Here is a 20,317-nt window from a genome sequence, read left to right as displayed (position 1 = left end):
TTGTTTTTCGACCGGACTCAACCCGGAAGTAGACACCACTTTGACCGCGGAAGAAGAAGAGGGCAATAACAGTAATGGCGGCGCAGTGTTTCTGAGAGGTGAACTGTGAAGGCAGAGAGGTAAATAAACTATGAAATGAAAAACTGATTTTGTTGAAACTATGGCGACACTAAAGCGGTCGTGTTAATCTGTGTCATGGCGGTAAAACTGTTGCAGCTGCAACTAATTAGACAAGTCCAATCAATCACTTTGTTAATTTAATTTTCCCAGTCACATTACATTCACCTACTTCAGTTTGTGTTTCTATGCTCCAAACCATACGAAACTGATTATATTTCAAGTGTTACTTTTAACTTAGTCAATTAACTATAATGATTAAGTGAAGGCATTTTAAAGGTTTTGAAGGTATTGATCCCTGATCAGAATTGGAGTATACCAAATTACTGCTACTATTCCAGTGTTTTTAATGGAGTATACAGTTTACAGCAGTTTTGAAGTGCTATAATATAATTTTATTACCTTTATTGTCATTGTACACATGATAACAGCACTGAGAAGATTATTGAAGAACGAAACATTTCACTAGTAATATCCTGGTAATATCTATAGGTCGTTATAGTAAAGTAGGTATAGTAGGTTTAGTAATCCCTTAGGTTTCTTATGGGAAAGAAAACATTGCAATGGATTTTTTGGTTTTTAAAATTTTCAACAATACACATTATCAGTAAAATATAATGTTGTTTTAGCTATGGTATACTGTATGGTAATGTTACCTCAAATCTGGTGTAGCCATCTGAAGAAATTAAACAATTTTTTAGTTAAGAAATAAGAGATGCTATTTTTTTAAATTGACGTTAACCTGGAGAAAATGGAGAAAATATTTACTATGCAGACCGTTAATTAACCATCTTTGTTGAAGCCCTAAAAACTAAAAAAACTAGAATATATTTTAAAGACACCAACGAAGAGGTAGGTCGGTATCATCTATTTTGACGTTACTCTTAAACATAACTGTTGATTCCCCTTAATATATTCCAGCCTATGAACGTGTACACTATCTTGTTCAAATTCTTATAGGCTATACCTGTTAAGTATATATGGATCCCTTAAAATATAGCTGAACTCTAATGTAAACCAGACTAGTAACAGCTAAGAAAATAAATAAAAATAAAGTAGTGGTTGAGATCTTGTTGTGTAGCAGCTCAGCGGAGACCAGCAGCCTAAATTTTAGACCTTTGTTATCACAGAAGTCTACACTGAAACTCACTTGGGATGATAAAAAACACACCTGGTTTAACTGGGAGTATGTGTGTTGATGTGGAGGTATTGTTTACTGGTGTCTGGTCTGGTTCCAGTTCTGGATGAGGGACGTCAGGCCAGTGGTGGAGGTGGTCCGTCTGGGCCTGGTCACCTACCAGGAGGCTCTGCGGCTGCAGCAGGTCTATGTAAACAGGCACCGGTCCGGTTCTGCCCATGCTCTGCTGCTGTGTGAGCACCCGCCGGTCTACACCACCGGGATCCGCCACAAACCCTACCCCACCTCCGTGCTAGACCAACTCCGCCTGCTTGGTGCAGACATTCATCGGACCAACAGAGGAGGACTCATCACCTTCCACGGGCCCGGACAGCTGGTTTGCTACCCGGTCCTGAACCTGGGCAGCTTCAAGAAGGTCTGACCTGATTTATTCTGGAGTTTGGGATGATTTGATATAACCAGGGATGTATTTAATCTTTGTTCTGTTCTCTCAGAGTGTTCGTTGGTATGTCTGCGAGCTGGAGAAAACAATAATCTCAGTCTGTGGCAAATTTGGCATCAAAGCATCCACATCTCCCCACACTGGAGTTTGGGTCGGAGACAACAAAATCTGTGCCATGGGTACGACAACAACACATCTGTATTCTTCTTGAGCTTCTGTCAGACCTGCACCTCTGACTGTCTCCCACCTAATCGGCATCATTAAGTCTGACCTGAAATCAGACAATTTCCTTGTGGGGATCATGAAACATAATTCTGATTCTGAATTAATTCACACACCGGCAGAATTTTACAATCACTGTCTGTATCTCATGTACTATCTCAACTTGTATTTCATATATATACAACAGAAAAACCCTGTTAACAGTTTTTCACATTTGCTAAAACACATTTTGGAGTTTTTTTCTGGTTTTCTCAAAACCATACAAACTTCAACAGTTAAGCTACCTTCACTCAACCTGGGACACTTCTTGCAAAACCAAACATTACACTAAAACTGGAAAACACTGTAGCTCCAGAAATATTGATTCCTCATACTAGAGAAAGTTTGTGTTCTAAGAGTGAGAGTAAGAGTAAGAGTGTAAGTACCGTGAAGTCAGTAGTCCCTGGATTAATATTTTACAAAATACCATAAAACAAAAGCCAAAAAAAGAGAAAGAGGAGAGTACATTACAATGTAAACGCAGCCCAGTACAGATCTTGGATAATATCAGTCATCACCAGTCATATGATTCTCACAAAAATGAATTCAACCTTTACGCCAACCTTTGGCATAAAGCTCCAGTGGAAACTGTTATAACACAAATGATTATAAAATTATTATAAATGGTGTTTTCCTATGGTTTTTAGGGATCCACTGCGGTCGATACATCACGTCTCATGGTTTGGCCCTGAACTGTAACACTGACTTGTCTTGGTTCAGCCACATCGTTCCGTGTGGCATTGAAGGTAAAGGAGTGACATCGCTGAGCACTGAGCTGCAGAGAGACGTCAGTGTGGAGGAAGCCATCCCTCACCTGCTGGACGCCTTCAGGGACCGGTTCAGCTGTCAGCTGACTGATGGAGCAACACCAGAAACTGACAGCAGAGAATTGCCTTTGTAGAAACTGGGTGGTTGGGAAGGGTGTGTTTTTGTCTGTCTGACAACGTGATGTTTCATGTTAGATAAAAAGGCTTTTCAACCTCCACTACATTTACATATTACCCCCCGAGCCAGCTCTGAATTTGTACCTACCTTGTTTGTGAGTCAGTGTTGACTTTGTAATTGGGTAAATGTCTACAGTGTTGAGTCCAAATTTGCAGTTGATTATTGAATTATTGGACTCTAATAAATTATTTTTCAGTTTTTTTGCATTAATTTGAAACACTTTTTAAAGTTACCAAAATGCATTTAAGTCATTGCAAAATCGTCACTGTAGTGAAATGAAGGAACTGTTCTGATAAATGCAAAACAGAAATCCATGGTACATTAATCACCCCACTGCTACTGGAGAATGTCTTATATTATATATATATATACGTTTAAATAGAGAGAGAGAGAGAATCTGTGGGTGGAACATTTTAAGAGGGTTAAATTAGAACAAATGGGTCCATATAACTGCTGCTAAAACTGTCTGTCACACTATTTCTTACAATAATGCATTTTTGCATTTGTTTCTACACCTGTTCAATAAACAATGTGCACTCTGGTTTCTACAGTCTGATCTGGTTCACAAAACTGGTCAAATGGCTCCAAATACACATAAAGCCTGAAACCAAAAACTGCTTGAGGCAAACCAAAAAAGTCAATCACAGCGCCAATACAAACACAATTTGGTTTCCTTCTAAATAAACGAGAAAGGGCTTTTATTGTAACACACCGGAAGTACAGTGTGTGTGTGTGCGTGTGTGTTTATTTTCGTACTTGATGGCAGTGTGTGTGTAGTGGGGAGTACTTCTTCGTGTCGTGTCCAACTTCACAGCAGGGAATATTCTGGGCAGCTCGTGGGCTCATATCGACTTCCCACGGCGCGAGCTAACATTAGCCCCGGTGGGTGCAGCCAGAGGCGGACACGCAGAGTTTAAGGGAGCCGCTGTTGACCCCCACCCTCCGGCCGTAACAAAGAGGAGGCGGCTGTCTGTCTGTTTGTCCGTCCAGCCCAGGAGCCAGCCGGTCGGCGGACACCGTCACCGGCTGTGAGCTAACACCGTGTCCGGCCTGCGGGTCCGATGGCCCCGCTGCTGCCGCTGCTGCTGCCGCTGCTGCTGCTGCCGACTCAGGGTTAGCGACACGCCGCCACCATGGGAGACGATAACGGAGTTAACGGGGACCTGAACGCCAACCTGAGGTGTCCCAGCACCGGAGACCTGCAGCTGGACAAGGCGGTGCATCAGTGGCTAACATGGGACAAGGTGAGTGTGTGTGTGGCTGTGCGGGATGGACGTCACACCGGACCTCCCTGGGAAAGCTGCGGTTTTACGTTCACATATCATGTTGGCAAACACACGATGCACAACTGGTTTAAGACACTGTATCTAGTGTAGGAATCAGGATTGTCTGGTAAAATCGGCACATAGGTTACCTACTATAAGTCATTAGTTTTCCATCGCCAGGATTTGCCCCTGAACTGAAACTTTGTGAGCAGTTTAGTGACCCAGGCAGGGGATAACAGCTGGTGTAGCAGCTCCACAACATAAAACCTGCCCCGGCGGGTATGTTTGTTGACACCTTAACCACTAGAAAGAGCAGCTTCCGATCATGCATCAGGTCACTTTTATTGTAATCACTTGTGTCGACATGCAAGGAAAACTAAAATCCAGAGATATTCAATGGGAGATCTTCAAAACAACGACAGACACGTCTGTGGGTCGGTGTGGGGGCTGAGCCCTGTGTGCTGCTGCCCGCAGTGCGGCCCTGCAGGCCGGCTGGCAGCAGCACCACTGGCCGCTGTCTGGGTCGCTCTGCAGATTAGCTTTGGGGGTTGTTGGGTGGCATGAGTCAGCTCATTTACTTTACTCTATTGGGCAAAGGGTCAGGAAAGGGGTGTACCGGTGGTGAAACGTGTGATATGATGATTGAAGCCTTCCTCATCTCTCTAATCATCTGGGCCCAGTTGTTCAAACGGTTTAATATGAATCAACATGATCTGGGTTTTGACATCCCTTGTTTTTCCATTCAGGATCAGGAAATTCATCTTACTTTTACCACAGTTGGATTGGATTGGTATGATCCAGATGCAAACCTTTCAAGATGTTGAAATCTGGATAACAAGTGATAAATGGGACTACATATCACACTCAACAGGTAGACCAGGTTTATATTGGTGCTCTGACACCAGTATTGTAATGTATAAGATGTGCTTGCAAACCAGCACCTTTTGTGTAATCTCATAATGTACATTTGTATGCATTGGACCCCAGGAAGATTAGAAGGCATCATCGTTATCCCGACCCTTTTAAAAGGTTTTTAACAACCCATACTGAGGATTTGATCCTTATCTAATCCTCTTTCAGAATCTGTTTTTAGTTTTAAACAACCTATTTTCAAGATTTCCATTATCCAAAATCCAAGCAGATCACTTTTGAACGACCGAAATCTACTTTGAACTTTTTCCTTGTGGCTCTTACTATCACAACCAAGGAGCCTCCTGCTAACCCACAGATCTAAATTAGAGCTGCAGCTAGCTATTGTTTTCATTATTGATTAATCCACTAATCACTGTGATCGCATTTCATCATCCAGATAACACAACAGAGGCCCGTATCAGGTGGAGCTTTATCCTGATGCAGTCACCATGACAACAGAAACACAAAGAGACATCAGTAGGCAGTAGGCACATGTTGGTGCTGATGCAGCAGTTCAGGCTGCTGTTATAAGCTGAAAACATGGAGACTGTGCAGGAAATGTTGAGTTTTAACTCTGCATTTATTATATAATCAAACACGCACGCTCGCTCTGATTCCAGAGCTGTGTGTTTCTAAAGGTCATGGCTGCCATGAATGTTGCTGCTGACCTCCGCTTTAAATGTCAGCCGCCTGGAAAAGACTCCCACACAGTCAGCCACACACACCAGGCTGTGATTTATTGACTGTTATCGTTTACACTGTAATATCTCCATTTAATCACATGTTCAGTAGACTGTCGTGTGTAAATGCTAGTTCATAATATTCTGGTCTGGATCAATAAGGAGTCAGTTTTGACCTGTCTGTCGAAACAGTGACAACACCTGTCATTCTAGTTTCATATGATCTGGATGTTTCATAATCAAAACTTTTATAAGACATGAGAGACTCGGTGTGGAGCTCGGAGTCGAGTCGCTGCTCCGTCATGTTGAAAAGAGCCAATTGGGCATTTGATCAGGTTTAATCTCAGGTACCTTCTTGTGGCTTCTTTGGGTCGGCCCAGCTGGAAGAAGACTCCTGCTGCGTTCCAGTAGTGGGTTAGGTCGCTCTCGCTGACTTGCCCTCAGCAAGAAAAATACATCCATGGGCTGGCAGTAATGAACCTGAAAACACTGGAAGGAGAAAAAGGCTGGCTCTGATGGGTTTCTTCTCCTGTGGTGTAGAACCAGCAGACTCTGGCTCAGGTGGAGTCTCTGGTGGCAGCGGGCCGGTTGGATGATCTGAGATCGAGGCTCTGCAGCCGGATGAGCTTCGGTACAGCCGGACTCCGAGCACCGATGGGAGCTGGATTCAACCGGATCAACGACCTCACCGTCATCCAGTCCACACAGGTCAGAGCGTCCTTAAGTCTTGTCTGTCTCCTGTCTTTACTTCCTGGTTGCTGGTGTCAGGTGGTAGTTTCCAAGTTCAGGTGACTGTAGTTTGCTGGTCATCTGTGACTTTCTTCACCTGAGAGAGAGAGAGAGAGGCAGAGCTCTTCTTCACAGGCCAGCTTCATGCAGAACCATCAGATCAAAGTCACATCACAAGGAGAGAAGACATGTCAACTCTCTACAGAGGCAACTTCAAATGTCAAACGTTGTGTGCACTATACGTAAATACTATGTATCTGTCAGAACTAAGTTAACTGCAGTGGTTAAACCTGAATCTGAGAACCCAGGCCTTTATCATGGTTCAGGCTTTATAGGGATAGTTCAACATTTCGGCAAATTGGTCCATTGCCATAATCCCTATAGTCATAGCAGTAGGTTCGTTACCTTTAATTGTCGGTGCAAGCTATTTTTAGAAAGGCCGAGCAGAACCGTGAGCTGCTCAGAGCTACGCTACGGAGGCTCATGGGATTTCTTTGTTTCCCTCATCAAATACACAATCCAACAATTCCAAAACGCTCTCGTGGACAAGTTGTGACCTGCACATTCACCACGCTATGAGATAATAACAGAACGTTACCAGACAGAGTTGTTTTAGAGGCAAATGCAGAGATTGCTTGCTGAAAAACTGCCCCTGATCGGAACACGCATCAGCGGTTTTGCATGAATTTACCTCGAATACAACTCTGTCTGGTAACATTCTGTTATTATCTCAAAGCGTGGTGAATGTGAAGGTCACAACTTGTCTACAAGAGCGTTTTGGGTTTTTGGATTGTGTAGCCTATTTGATGAGTTTGATGAGGGAAACCAAGAAATCCCATGAGCCTCCGTAGCGTAGCTCTGAGCACCTCACGGCTCTGCTCCGCCGTTCTAAAAATAGCTTGCACCGACAAATGAAGGTAACAAACCTACTGCTATGACTATAGGGATTATGGCAATGGGTCAATTTGCCAAAATGTTGAACTATCCCTTTAAATGAAGAGATTTTTCTGAGTGTTTTTTTCTGAGTGTTTCACTGCCCTGTCATCTGACTTCATGTCTGACATGAGTTTCTCTTTCTCCTCAGGGTCTGTTCTCCTACCTGTCCAGGTTCTTTGCAGACTTCAGCAGCAGAGGAGTGGTTGTTGGTTTTGACACCAGAGGGCAGGAGGAGAGTGGCTGCAGCAGTGAGAGGTCGGTGTCTGAATCCACACCTTGAATTCTGTGGAGTTTACTTCATCTGACTGATGATGTGTATATATACTGTATCTGTATTCACAAAGCATCTTAAAGCTAAAGCAGCTCTTGATTTATTGATTCAGAGCGGTCAGTCTTAACTTAAGGACTCCTCATTTCTCTGAGAGTAACAGACAAAGCCACTTGGCACAAAAAGTAGCAGCTACTGTAATTGGGGAAGAAGTTAGAAGTAATGGAGAGGACTCCTTCAACCAACCTGAATAACTTCAGAGATGTGATTCAATGTGGAGGAAATATTATTATTATTATTATTCATTCAATTTATATAGCGCTTTTCAATGACCCAAAGACGCTTTCATTCATACCACTGCACAATGTGTGCCAAACGGCCCCTCCGACCACCACCATGATCATTCATACGCATTCACACGAGGCAAGGTGGGTAAGGTGTCTTGCCCAAGGACACTACGTCAGAGACTGGGAGAGAGCGGGATTCGAACCGCCGACCCTCCGATCATTGGACGACCCGCTCTACTGCCTGAGCCACTGCCGCCCCAAAAATAGTGATAGTAGTGGAGTTTGTGAAGCAGTAACATCTGTTCGCACCATCACAACATGAAGACGGACAACCAGTCTGTGTGTCCACCCCCCTCCTCACAGTCTGTGAAGTAGAGGCGTCAGTGGGACATGAGGACATTTCTATTCTTTTGTTTCAGGTTGGCAAAGTTGACGGCTGCCGTGATTCTCAGCAGAGACGTTCCTGTTCACCTGTTCTCCACGTTTGTCCCCACGCCATATGTGGTGAGGAAATATTTCTCCGTTATCAATCATAGCATCACTACCATCACCTCATCTTCAGCTGTTGCTCAGTATGGTTGCTTGTTTGTTTTTTCTTTCAGCCGTATGCTGTGAAGAAGCTTGGTGCAGCAGCTGGAGTGATGATCACTGCTTCACATAATCCTAAAGAAGACAATGGATACAAGGTGAGAGACCAGCACCGGTCTGACTGCATGTTTTAGTCTGGACAGGAAACGACCAGAAAATATCAATAATAGTACGGCTGCATCATTCAGGTCTCAAGATTAAATTCTAAATTGGTTCTCAATCAAGGGGGCAGTTGTCGGTCTGAGAAGTGAAGCTCACGTCCGCGTTCAAAAAACTGCAATCCCCTCAGCTGCCACTGGGGGCTGGTGTCAGAAAGCAGCATTCTCCATAGACCCCCATGTTAAAATCGCAGATTTTACATCCTCAATAAACATGATCAAAGCCTGGTGTCATGACGTTTTTTGGTCTCAACCGATAGCCTGATGCATCAGCCGCTTACTTCATTACATTTCATATAGCGTCTGAACACGAGCCATAGGGATTCGTTTGCTTCCGGGAGGCGGTTGCTTACATTTGCTTCAACTAATCGCTGCTGCTTGGTGGTCACGTGTGCTATACACCGGTTAAGCTCATAGGTTAATCTTGAGCGCTTGAGTTCAACGTCATCGCCTTCACTTACCCGTCTGTTCGCTGATTGGTCCGTCCGCTCTGGCGGACGGAGCAAACCGAAACGCATTGCTAGTGTCCTGACTACATGTTTGAGGCAAATGAAATTTGCCGGAACCAGTAGGCGGCGCTAGCCTGGCTAATAGTTTCTACCCCCGCACACACTCTGATTTTTTTTTTTAACTCTACCGTTTTACTGTTATTAGGTTTAAAATTCTCGCCAATTAGGGCGTGGAAACGTTGAGTGACAGGTCCGGAGACAGCTGCTTCGAGGCCAGTGGGTGGGTTCGCGGCCGGTAAATCCAACATGGCGCTGTTCAGGCCGCCATATTTGAGTCACAAAAACGACTCCCCAAAACCAATGGGTGACGTCACAGATGCTACGTCCATATTTTTTACAGTCTATGTTCTCAATCCAAAAACAATGGTAATAGCTCATATACTGCACTATATGATGTGCATGCAGGCAAGTACAGCATGTTGTGGCTTGTTTCTAAGGTTATGTAATGACTGTTCCCACAGTGACAGGATTACTAGGATAACCGAACTGGGATCACATGACTACAGAATAGGACAAACATCCAGCTCACTAATATCAGACAGCACCATGTTTTGCAGCAGGTTGACATCAGCGCAGCATTAAGCAGCAGGCGATTGGACACAAGCAGTTTGTGTTTTGAATTCATGACTAATTTATGTCAAGTCACAAAGCCGCACTGTAAATGTCTATTCAGGAGAAACTAACAGACAACGTGGCTAAGCTAGCCCAGCTAAGGTGGAAACTTTTCCTGGGTGTGATTCACATGTTATTATGGCAACGTTTACCATTTCATTGGCTTCTTTTAGCTCTATAGACAGAATAAATCAGTGATGAGTGGAGCTTCACACGGTTGGAAAATATATGTGAAGCCTGCAGATAATTTAGGTCAAATCGAGCCGCTTCCTTAGGGTTATAAGATGTGACGTGTCCAAATGCAGCCATCAGTGGACAAGGGGCCAGTTGAATTACTGTTTGATGGAAAATAAACTACTTCACTCACATCAGAATTATTTTTGACAGTGAAGTTAATGAATTAGGAATGAAATTGCAGCCTGATTTAACACTTAATTACAGGGAGTGATTGTTAACACAGAGCATCTGATTTAATGTAGGATGAAAGAGGTCAAAATCTCAAACTTGAGACTATTTTGCCCTCACGTCTCCAGAACAACTTCACTGCCACCAGCTCTCTGAACTCTACTCTAGGATGAACCACTCTTCATTATTTATTTTCTCATGTTCATCTTCATCATCCTATGACCTGTGGGTAGAGACGCTGTCTGTGTCTGGAAATGGCACCAGCACATGTCACAGTCACAACAGCCTTTTTCAGACGTGTTTTTATAAATGAACTTTAGGACCAAGTCAAACTGGCTTAAACCACCAGGAGCTCACATACATTTTCATTATATCTCATCGGTTTCTACTTGTGTGTGAATCTAAAACTTTCACGTGATGCTCTGGATCTCTGCCTCCCTCTGCAGGTGTACTGGTGTAACGCCTCTCAGATCTCTTCGCCTCACGACAAGGAGATCCTGAAGAGCATCGAGGAGCAGCTGGAGCCCTGGAGCTCCTCCTGCTGGGACGAGCAGCTGGTGGAGAGCTGCTCCCTGAGGACCGACCCCTTGACCCAGATCAACAGCTGCTACATGGACGAGCTGACCTCCCTCTGCTTCCACAGGTACGAGGCCGGGTCTGTCTCTGCAGAACTCTGCAGAACTCTGGGACTGGTTCTCTCACATGCAGTTCGGTTCAGATGCTGATCTCTGGTGCTGTATTTTCTCCTGTGTCTCTCAGGGATCTGAACAGCAGCTGTCCATTGAAGTTTGTCCACTCATCTTTCCACGGCGTTGGACATGCCTTCGTCCAGCAGGCCTTCCAGTCCTTTGGTTTTGCTCCACCGATCCCCGTCCCAGAGCAGAAAGACCCCGACCCCAACTTCTCTACAGTCCACTGTCCAAACCCGGAGGAAGGAGAGTCTGTTCTGGTGAGAAATAGATCCCAGTTCTTCAAGTGATTGTTTAGATTTAGTTTAGTTTATTTGAGCAATCTTCTCTTCATCATCTTCTTCTTCTGTGTCACAGGAGCTTTCTCTGCTCCTGGCAGAGAAAGAAAACGCTCGTGTTGTTCTGGCAACGGACCCTGATGCCGACCGTTTGGCTGTAGCTGAGAAATCTGATGGGTAACTGAGATGTTTGCTCAGAGGCACTGCTTGTTGTAAACTACAACTCCTGTTGCCTGTCGCAGGCATGTTCACCTGTGTCTCCCTGTGTTTCAGGCGTGGTTGGAAGGTGTTCACAGGTAACGAGTTGGCAGCTCTGCTGGGTTGGTGGATGTTCTTTAACTGGAAGGAGAACCATCCAGATCCAGCAGACACTAAGAAGGTTTACATGTTTGCCACCACCGTGTCCTCCAAAATCCTGCAGGCCTTCGCTCGTATCGAGGGCTTCCACTTTGAGGTGAGACGGTTCAGTCACATCTAGAAAACGCTCATCTATAAACATTTATCATACTGGGATGATGACGACGACGATGATGATGATGATGATGTCTTGTCTCTGTGCTGAATAGGAAACTCTTCCAGGGTTTAAGTGGATCGGGAACAGGATGCATGAACTCTCCAAAACAGGAAACACTGTCATATTTTCCTTTGAGGAGTCAATTGGTAATTGGAGCCTGCCGTTGTTTTATTTATAGATTTTACGTGTGTAATCGCATGCAGAGCGTAGAGACAACCGAGCAGAGTGACACAGTTGTTTCTCTGACCTCAGGGTTCCTGTGCGGCAGCATGGTCCCGGACAAGGACGGCGTCAGCTCGGCAGTGGTCGTGGCTGAAATGGCCACTTACCTCCACAACAAGAACCTGAGCCTGAACCAGCAGCTGAACAACATCTACCAAACGTACACTGCTCACTTGTCTATATTTACATTTCATAGTTCAGCTAGTATGGGATTTAAAATGTCCTGGTGCTTGAATTCACATCAAGGTACTGGTGCATCAGCATAATCAACATATTTAAATATACTGTGTACTTGACTATATTGTTACTGTTGTTTTATTTATTTGATTCTAACTGAGTTTGTATTTAATACAGCCCAGGTTGATTTAAAAGTCACATGTATAACATTGAGGTTGAATCTGTAGATCACTCTGTTCAGTCTGTGACATGATCATTAACCAGTTTGTACCACAGGGGGGCAACAGAGGCTTGTTCATGCCTTTGATGGTGATGAGCTGAAGATCATTTAGTTTTAGTTCCAAATCTCAAACTTTATTAAACCAGAGTCAGTGAACAATCATCAAAAACAGACGGTAGTCACGTATTAAGGTGTTCTAGGTTCTCCAGCAGGTTTGAGGTTTGAGGTTTGAGAGATGAATCCTTCAGACCACTGAGGTTGTTTTTCTGTGACTGATCTTTCTTAGAGGTTTACTGTGATTTGGAAATAGACCAAGTCGAGTTTCTTCCTCTCTTTTATTTTGACAGTTGTCTCTGTCATGGCTTCCTGTCTCCAGGTACGGGTATCATGTGTCTCAAACCTCCTACGTCATCTGTAAGGACCCACCCACCATCAAGAAGATCTTTGGCCGGATCAGGAACTTTGATGGTGAGGGTTCGTACCCGGAGGCATGCGGGGGCGTCCGGATCGCCCACGTCAGAGACGTAACCACGGGATACGACAGCAGCCAGGCCGACCTCAGATCTGTGAGACATGAACAGAGAAAACATTGTGAGGTGTCTCGGCTGATGTGTTTCTTCTGACATCATGTAACTCTGTGTGTGTCCTGTGAAGGTCCTCCCAGTGTCCAGGAACAGTCAGATGATCACCTTCACGCTGCAGAACGGCGTGGTGGCCACGCTGAGAACCAGCGGCACTGAACCAAAGATCAAGTATTACACTGAGTTCTGTGCCGCGCCAGGAAAAAGGTCAGTTGACTCTGAAACACTCTTTACTGTTCACCTCACCTCCAGTCTGCTGTGAACCTGAAGTGCAGTCAGTAGATTCAATCCAAATGTTCCTTTGTAAACAGGAAACATAATATGAGGGGCTGTCCACCATTAAAATAATAATTCAATAAAGTGTGAGCGAGGCAGAGGTCATAATAAATTAAATGCCATATTTTCCCCTATATGTTAGAATTTTGATCTTTGTTTACATTTGTTAAGAAGAGAATATTTTAGTGCTTTGCATAGTAGCTGGAAAGAAAATACAGTGGTATGTTGATTTAACTGTTGCTGCAGCAAGGAATTGTGGGATGGCATTTTCTCCTTTCCTTGCATAAGGGAAGGTCCAGTTTTTACCTAAGCTAAAGGAGATAAGATAGAAAGCAGGCAGCTCTTTCCCTCTTCTGATCACGGCTGCTGATTTGATACTTCAGATCACTTCACTTCTTGTGAGTCCGTGTGAGAGTACTGGTCTCACGTCTGCAACCACATAACTGTTGTAAGTTCAATCATACAGGACACTGTGTATCATAAGGCGATTCCTCTTCACAACCCAACAGTTCACACCGTCTCTGTCACTCCGACATATCTTTGATCTTTGAATCACACTGAGGTCAGCTGTATCAAGTAGTTTATGTCTTGTTCTACATAACAAGTTATACATTTCACCACAGTTTCATTCTGAATATGTAAATGTTGGTGTTTTAGTGTATGAGCAGTGTTTTAATGATAAAATTAATCTAATTACAAATGAAATATTGACGTTGTGATGGCCTCGGTGACATCATCACTCTGTGTTGCAGTGATATATCCACTCTGGAGGAGGAACTCAGGAAGGTGACGGCCGCCCTGCTCGACGAGTTCCTGGAGCCAGACAAAAACAATCTGATTCGTCGCTTGGTTTAACTTCACGTCCTCGTACCTGGTCCCTCCTGTGATGTCATATCCTGTTCGTAGACGAATCAGAGCAGCTGCTGTTTTCCTCTGTGTGCCCGCTAAGTTCACGTCAGGCTGAAGGCATTGCTGGTTTCACACAGCAGAGAGCATGATGGGTAAAAAAAACAATTACTTTCCTTGAATTTTCAGTGTTAGCTTGGTCACGAGCACAGTGACTGCAGTATTTTCAGATGTATTTTCATAGAACTAAATGTGAAGATGAAAATGACAGAAACTAAATATTAGCTTGGACTCAGAAGTGACGTTCACTGTGGAGAAATGAACCTGTTGTCTTCATCAGGAAGTTCATTCATGACAAACTGATTAATCTACAGCTGGTCACTGTCACTTTTAATTTAACTAGGAATGTTTATTCATTTCACTTCATTCTTAATTATTTTTCTGATTAATTTTACAAATCACACTTTCAGTTCTAGCAAGAAAGTTTTCTTCAATATTTATTTATTTGAAAAAAAAAAAATCATACCAAATAATGATCATTATAAAATGATAAATCCATAAGTTGCACAGGGATGTGTATCTATTCTTTTTTGTGTAACATGAGGTTGTGGCATAACAGTATATTCAAACAACAATGTGGTTTGTTGTTATGACAAGAGAAGAGAGAAAGAAAAATAACCTAAGACTTTGTAGAGTTTCATTATAATGGGAAATGGACCAAATTTTTTTCTTCATTTTTGTTTTTCCCTGTTTTTCCAGATCTAGTAAAAAATCTATTTTTTTCCCCTGGAGACTGGCTCATAAAAGTCAATGTCAGTTTTTCTCAACCTGTTTCCATTTTGCCTTAAAAGTGGTGCAGTGCTGCTCATTTAGGCTTAACTTAAGCAATAACCAAAGAGTAAGATAAAACCCATCAGTTTTTACTGAGAACAACAACTGTGACACAAGGTGTTATTCAAACAGATCCAAAATCTTAACTTGATTTACTTGAAAATTATCCAGTGAGTTCTATAAACCTCAGCCGCACAGCGACGGAGTCTGCAGCTCTGTGATTGGATCATCACAGCAGTGCACTCTGGGAGTCAGAGCTGTGTCAGTTCTTGCCAAAATGCAGTCACTGAAGTTATCACTGACACAATTATTAGTCATAATGAATGCTCATCAGTGCTGCAAGATAAATATTTTCTTGGTTTCCTACTATGGTTTTATATTTGGGGTGTTGGACTGTGATGCTATTCTCCAGTTTTTGGGCATTTCATAGACCAAATAATCAATGAATCAAAAAACTAATGGACAGATTAATCAGTCATTTCAGCAAGCGAGTGAGTGGTATCTGATGCTCCAGTTATGCTTTTGTTTGTCATTAAAGAACTTCCATACCTGGAGTGAGATGGGGAATCAGCTCTTAATTTGTTTGTGTTGTCTATGTTCTTCTGAGTTTGTGGACACTATTTATTTTTATACTCAGAGAGATAAAAGATATTTATGTTGTACAGATGACGGGTCACATGTTGTCATGATGCTGTGCTCCATGTAGCAACTGATATTTTGTTAAAGAAGCTGAAGCTATCGAGGGTTGACTCTAGGTATGGTCATGTGAACAGATGACAGTGAGGCCTTGACCCACAGACCCGTTGTGTTTTCACTGTCACAGCTTCTGTGGTGTTAAAACAAAGATGCTGTTCATGTGGTTCTCTGAAGTTTCACCAATAAACCAAATGAAACATCAAAATGTCTTTTTCATTTGTTGTTGGGTAAAAGTTTTTTAAAGTATAATCAGATCAGATGATTTCAGTGAGAACTCAGAATTATACTTTGTTATACAACTGTCTTTATTGTCAGCATCTTGTTTGTGATGTCATTCCTTAATTCTCTCAAAGATATGATTCAATTTGACCTCTCTCTTCTTTGTGCACAACTACAAAATCTTTCAGACTATTTTCCTTTCAGATGACTAAACAGAGACAACAGGGAGTGTTTCACAAGTCTGTAACACTGTTCCAATATTTTATCAGAGAAAAATCCAATTTTACTACATTTTCAGTCATTTTCATCTAAGGTCATGTTTTCACTCTCAACAGCTCTAATTTAAGGTTGTTAATGTAACAGTAAGTCCATGTTGATACTGAAAAAACTGACAAACTGCTCAAGTGTGTCATGAAATAATGAATAGAGTTCACATTTACAATTTACAATATGTCACATTATGTAACTGTTCGACCAGTTAGACTCACTGGACATTTGGCCTGGTTTGAGTTTTCGCTCATTTATGTGCCCTTTTCTTTTTCTTTTTTTAATGAAGTTAAGTTTTTCATGAAGGTGGTTTTATGATCTTTGGCCTGATGTTGAAGTTGAAGTTGAGGATGATCCTGGACCGGATCTGCTGCAGGTTGATGCCATAGATGATGGGGTTGATGAGCGGCGGCACCACCAGAAACTCCGCCGCCAGCGCGTTTTGCAGCGCCTGCAGCCCGCTGCCGCTGCCGTAGCGGGAGAACATGGAGTCAAAGACCAGAGAGAGGGTGAACACCAGCAGGGTGACGAGGTGCGGCAGACACGTCTGGACGAACTTCCTACGGGTCGCGCGCGACCGGAGCGAAGCGCGGACCAGGTGCGCGTAGGAGACCAGGATGAGTCCGGTCTGAGCGACGTGCGAGAACATGAGCACGAAGCCGTAGATGTTGTTGATGATGGTGTCGGAGCAGGACAGCTTCACCACCTCCCAGTTGGTGCAGAAGATCTTGCGGATGTGGCGGTCGCAGAAGGGCAGAGTGGCGGTGAAGCTGAAGCCCACCGTCGTCTCCAGCAGCGAGAAGCTCCAGGTGAAGAGCAGCAGCTGCGCCACCCGCTGCGCCGGCATCAGGGCGCGGTACTGCAGCGGCTTGCAGATGGCCAGGTAGCGGTCATAGGCCATGACGGTCAGACTGGTGAACTCACAGAACACATAGTTGTACACAATGAATATCTGCGTCATGCACCCAGAGTACGTGATGACGTGAGTTTCGGCCAAGAGGTCGTGGAGCAGCTTCGGGTAGAAGCTGGACGCTCCGCAGATCCCGTTCACACACAGGTTACACAGAAATACGTAAATGGGCTCGTGCAGTGCCCTGTCCAGACACACGGTAGTGACGAGCGTCACGTTCACGAAGATGGTGAACAGGTAGGACACGAGAGCCAGGGCGAAGTAGACCTGTCGGTTCGTGTCAGAGTCGTTGAGACCCGAGAGCACGAACACGATCTCAGAGCCGTTCTCCATGATCTGGACTGTGGTCCAGAGACAGAGGCTCCGAGACCGAGACCGAGACCTCACCAGACTGACCGGGGTCAAACAGAGAACAACAGGAGCCAGAGTCTGAGAACACTTCTGTTTCTTCTGTGGCCTCAGCAAAGGCAAAAGCTGCACATGGAGGATTTCACCGTTTACAACCAGAAACATCAGCACAAACAGGCCACATCAGCTCAATGGAAACACTGCTGACCTTTGTTACGAACTGATCAGTGACCAGGAAACATAGGTAGCCCAACTGGAGCTTCAGATCCTACAACTCTGACATGTGTTCTCATGATCACACAGTTTTTCATTCCTATTAACCGACACTTATCAAAGCTCAGTGAAGCTCCCTATCAAAATGAACTTAACAACAACACATGACAAATATCAGCTGAGCTTCTTCTACTGAAACCTAACAGGAGACAGGGAGAAAATTCATCACTATCACAAAAGGCTGAGTTGCTTCAAACTCATTATCATCACATTAGACAGAAGCAGTGTCACACAACATGAGACATAAATACTTTGAGGAAACAAGAGCTCAACACGTGAGAAGAAACCACTTCACTGACAACAGCTGGACACCTGAACCAGATCCATCTGGATTCAGTTTGTACTGCAGCAGCTGAAAACCCTGTGGAGCTGCTGGGAAACAGACTGCAGGGGCAGCAGCTCTTATACACCTGATATAAAGACAGACAGGTAGACAGCCAGGGCTGATGACATCATATCTTGATTGAACATACACATACACTGGCTATATCATTATCTATGCAGGGTCATGGGTGGGGGCTGGAGTCAAAGGCTGGGGCCAGTCCCAACTAACATAGGGCGATGGGGGTACACCTGGACAGGTCACCAGTCTATCACAGGACAAACAACATCACACACTAACATTCACAATTTAGAGTCCTAATGAGAAAACACACAGAAGATGCTAACTCCACACAGAAAAGTCCCAGGCTGCTCCTACCCGCATCACACGTCAAATGTATGGTCAGCATTAGTTGATTCATTTTAATGTTTTTGATTAACAAGCTGACAGTAAAAGCTAAATATAATAACAGATCAAAGGATCTTAATGTGACACTGCACAGAAATGGGTTTGGCTGCAGATCGACGGTCTGGTTCTGTGTGGTGGTCCTTCTGTGAAGAGGCTCCAGTTCCAGGACGATGTAATATGGTTCGAAAGATCTACAAATCCACATTATGGACTTTAATTGAAACAGAGTACAAAGTTGACGGTTTTTCAGCTCAGAAACAATCCAAGCCAGGTTGTGGGTTTGGATTATACCTACAAAGAGATGAAAAGCCCAGCAGAACTTGTAGTAAACTTAAGAACTCCATGAATGACACATTTTGGCCTTCAAAACGTATCACAAGTAGCCTAACATTTCAATAAGGTGGCTCATGTGGCAGAGCACACTGGTTTGTATCTGACCTTTGGCCCTTCACTACATGGTATCCCCTCACTCTGACTTTACTGTTCTGTCAAAATCAATGCAAAAATGAAAATAAATAAAACAAAGATACATATGAGATAGAAAAACACATAACTGTCAGTCATTTTTGAGCACATCCATACTGTATCTGCCTATGGAGATTTTTCGGAGGTGGGTCAACCTGAATATCCTTAGCCACTATAAAAACTCAATATGATTATACCCCTGGGGATTAACTTTTAAGATTAAAAATCTAAAATGCTCTTTCTCTGGGCCTATGCACTTCTATGACCCAAGTTCTTGGTCTTATAAGGGAATATGGTGCAATAAATTAGATTTGGCTGGAAGGATTTGGAGCATCTTTTACTGGGCACATAAGCCTCTCTGTTTTTTAATTCAACATCCACCTTCTCAATGCATCCCAATCTTCTTAATAATCTACATTTCTATAACATAACTCAGTTCAAATAGAATTTGGTATTATACTTTCTAAAGTAAGAATGGATCATCATCAATATGGCTCAAAATCTGCCACATTGACAGCAATATGCAATAATTCATTCTCCACGCTGTGAAACACATTTTCACATCACACACAATACCCAGAGTCTGAGATGTACTTCACCTGAACAAATGAGTGGGAGGACACTGTTCGTAGCAAGAACGCTCACCGGCTAACTCTTCTAAATGTATGCCTTTCATCAACTGAACATGGAATAATGAATTCTGAATTTGGATCATAGTTTTAAACAAACTTTATTTTCCAAAACTCCAAATTTAAACATTTAAGTAGTGTAGTTTTTTGTAATCTTATTTGTATATAAAATCATCTACATCCCAACACTCCAGTGAATCCACAGAGGTTACTGTTGTTGATGAAGTAGTACCCAGTCTCTTACTGTACATCAAAGGTCATTTTAGTTTGTCAACATGTTTGTCCCTGAGGCATCTTCACATTAGACACAGTTTCCATTAATTCCCTCAGAAGCAAATCTGTTTACCAGAGAGACCAGTCGGTCTGAGCAGACCTAAGCACTGGTCTAACTGGCCCACAGAGGACTGGTAATAACGTCCCCTCAGACCAGGTCTTCGAACAAGACAGTTTAACCAACTTGAGCGATTTCTGTACATTTTACAAAGTTCTCATCAACTCTGAGACATTATGCATGAATAGTTTATTCTTCAAATTTACAGATACAGTTTTCTCATTTAATCAAAATTCGACACACAAATCCCAAAACTGGGGTTAACACATATCTGGACAACACTGCATTGAAAATATCAGAAAGTAAAACATCTAAAACAATATAAGTGTTTGTGTCTGGGGGACAGTCTTGTGGAGCAGTGGGTAGAGCAGATGCCCCATATGTAGAGGCTACAGTCCGCAGTCAGCCCCGGTTTGAACCCTGCATCGGGCAGTCCTTTACTGCATGTCGTTCCCCCTCTCTCTGCCTCCCTATCTTCTGTATACTGTACTGTCAAATAAAGGCAAAAAAATGTGTTGAATACCAAATACTTTTCCCATTGTAGTAATTTTTTGAATGAACCA

General features: G+C 43.4%; 3 protein-coding genes across 3 annotated transcripts; 2 read left to right on the top strand and 1 right to left on the bottom strand.

The window, feature by feature from the left end:
• The first annotated feature begins 55 nt into the window (after positions 1 to 55).
• lipt2 (lipoyl(octanoyl) transferase 2) lies at positions 56 to 3,334 on the top strand. Its single transcript, XM_083985339.1, has 4 exons — positions 56 to 119; positions 1,356 to 1,670; positions 1,750 to 1,876; positions 2,606 to 3,334. The coding sequence occupies exons 2-4, from the start codon at positions 1,362 to 1,364 to the stop codon at positions 2,857 to 2,859; spliced, it is 690 nt and encodes a 229-aa protein (XP_083841465.1). The 5' UTR covers positions 56 to 119; positions 1,356 to 1,361; the 3' UTR covers positions 2,860 to 3,334.
• Positions 3,335 to 3,670: 336 nt separating this feature from the next.
• On the top strand, positions 3,671 to 15,774 carry pgm2l1 (phosphoglucomutase 2-like 1). Its single transcript, XM_083985328.1, has 14 exons — positions 3,671 to 4,147; positions 6,301 to 6,468; positions 7,574 to 7,680; positions 8,400 to 8,484; positions 8,583 to 8,666; positions 10,699 to 10,895; positions 11,012 to 11,201; positions 11,299 to 11,396; positions 11,493 to 11,673; positions 11,786 to 11,879; positions 11,986 to 12,115; positions 12,729 to 12,918; positions 13,007 to 13,140; positions 13,962 to 15,774. Exons 1-14 carry the CDS (start codon positions 4,037 to 4,039, stop codon positions 14,062 to 14,064), a joined length of 1,872 nt encoding a protein of 623 aa, XP_083841454.1. The 5' UTR covers positions 3,671 to 4,036; the 3' UTR covers positions 14,065 to 15,774.
• A 592-nt stretch (positions 15,775 to 16,366) lies between these two features.
• LOC310995714 (olfactory receptor 6N1-like) lies at positions 16,367 to 17,311 on the bottom strand (the record flags this gene model as incomplete). Its single annotated transcript, XM_083984838.1, has 1 exon — positions 16,367 to 17,311. The coding sequence occupies one exon, from the start codon at positions 17,309 to 17,311 to the stop codon at positions 16,367 to 16,369; it is 945 nt and encodes a 314-aa protein (XP_083840964.1).
• Between the last annotated feature and the right edge of the window lie 3,006 nt (positions 17,312 to 20,317).

The sequence above is a fragment of the Trachurus trachurus genome (assembly GCF_905171665.1).
Source record: "Trachurus trachurus genome assembly, chromosome: 13".
Lineage (NCBI taxonomy): Eukaryota > Metazoa > Chordata > Actinopteri > Carangiformes > Carangidae > Trachurus > Trachurus trachurus.
This window is presented reverse-complemented; position numbering and strand designations above follow the sequence as displayed.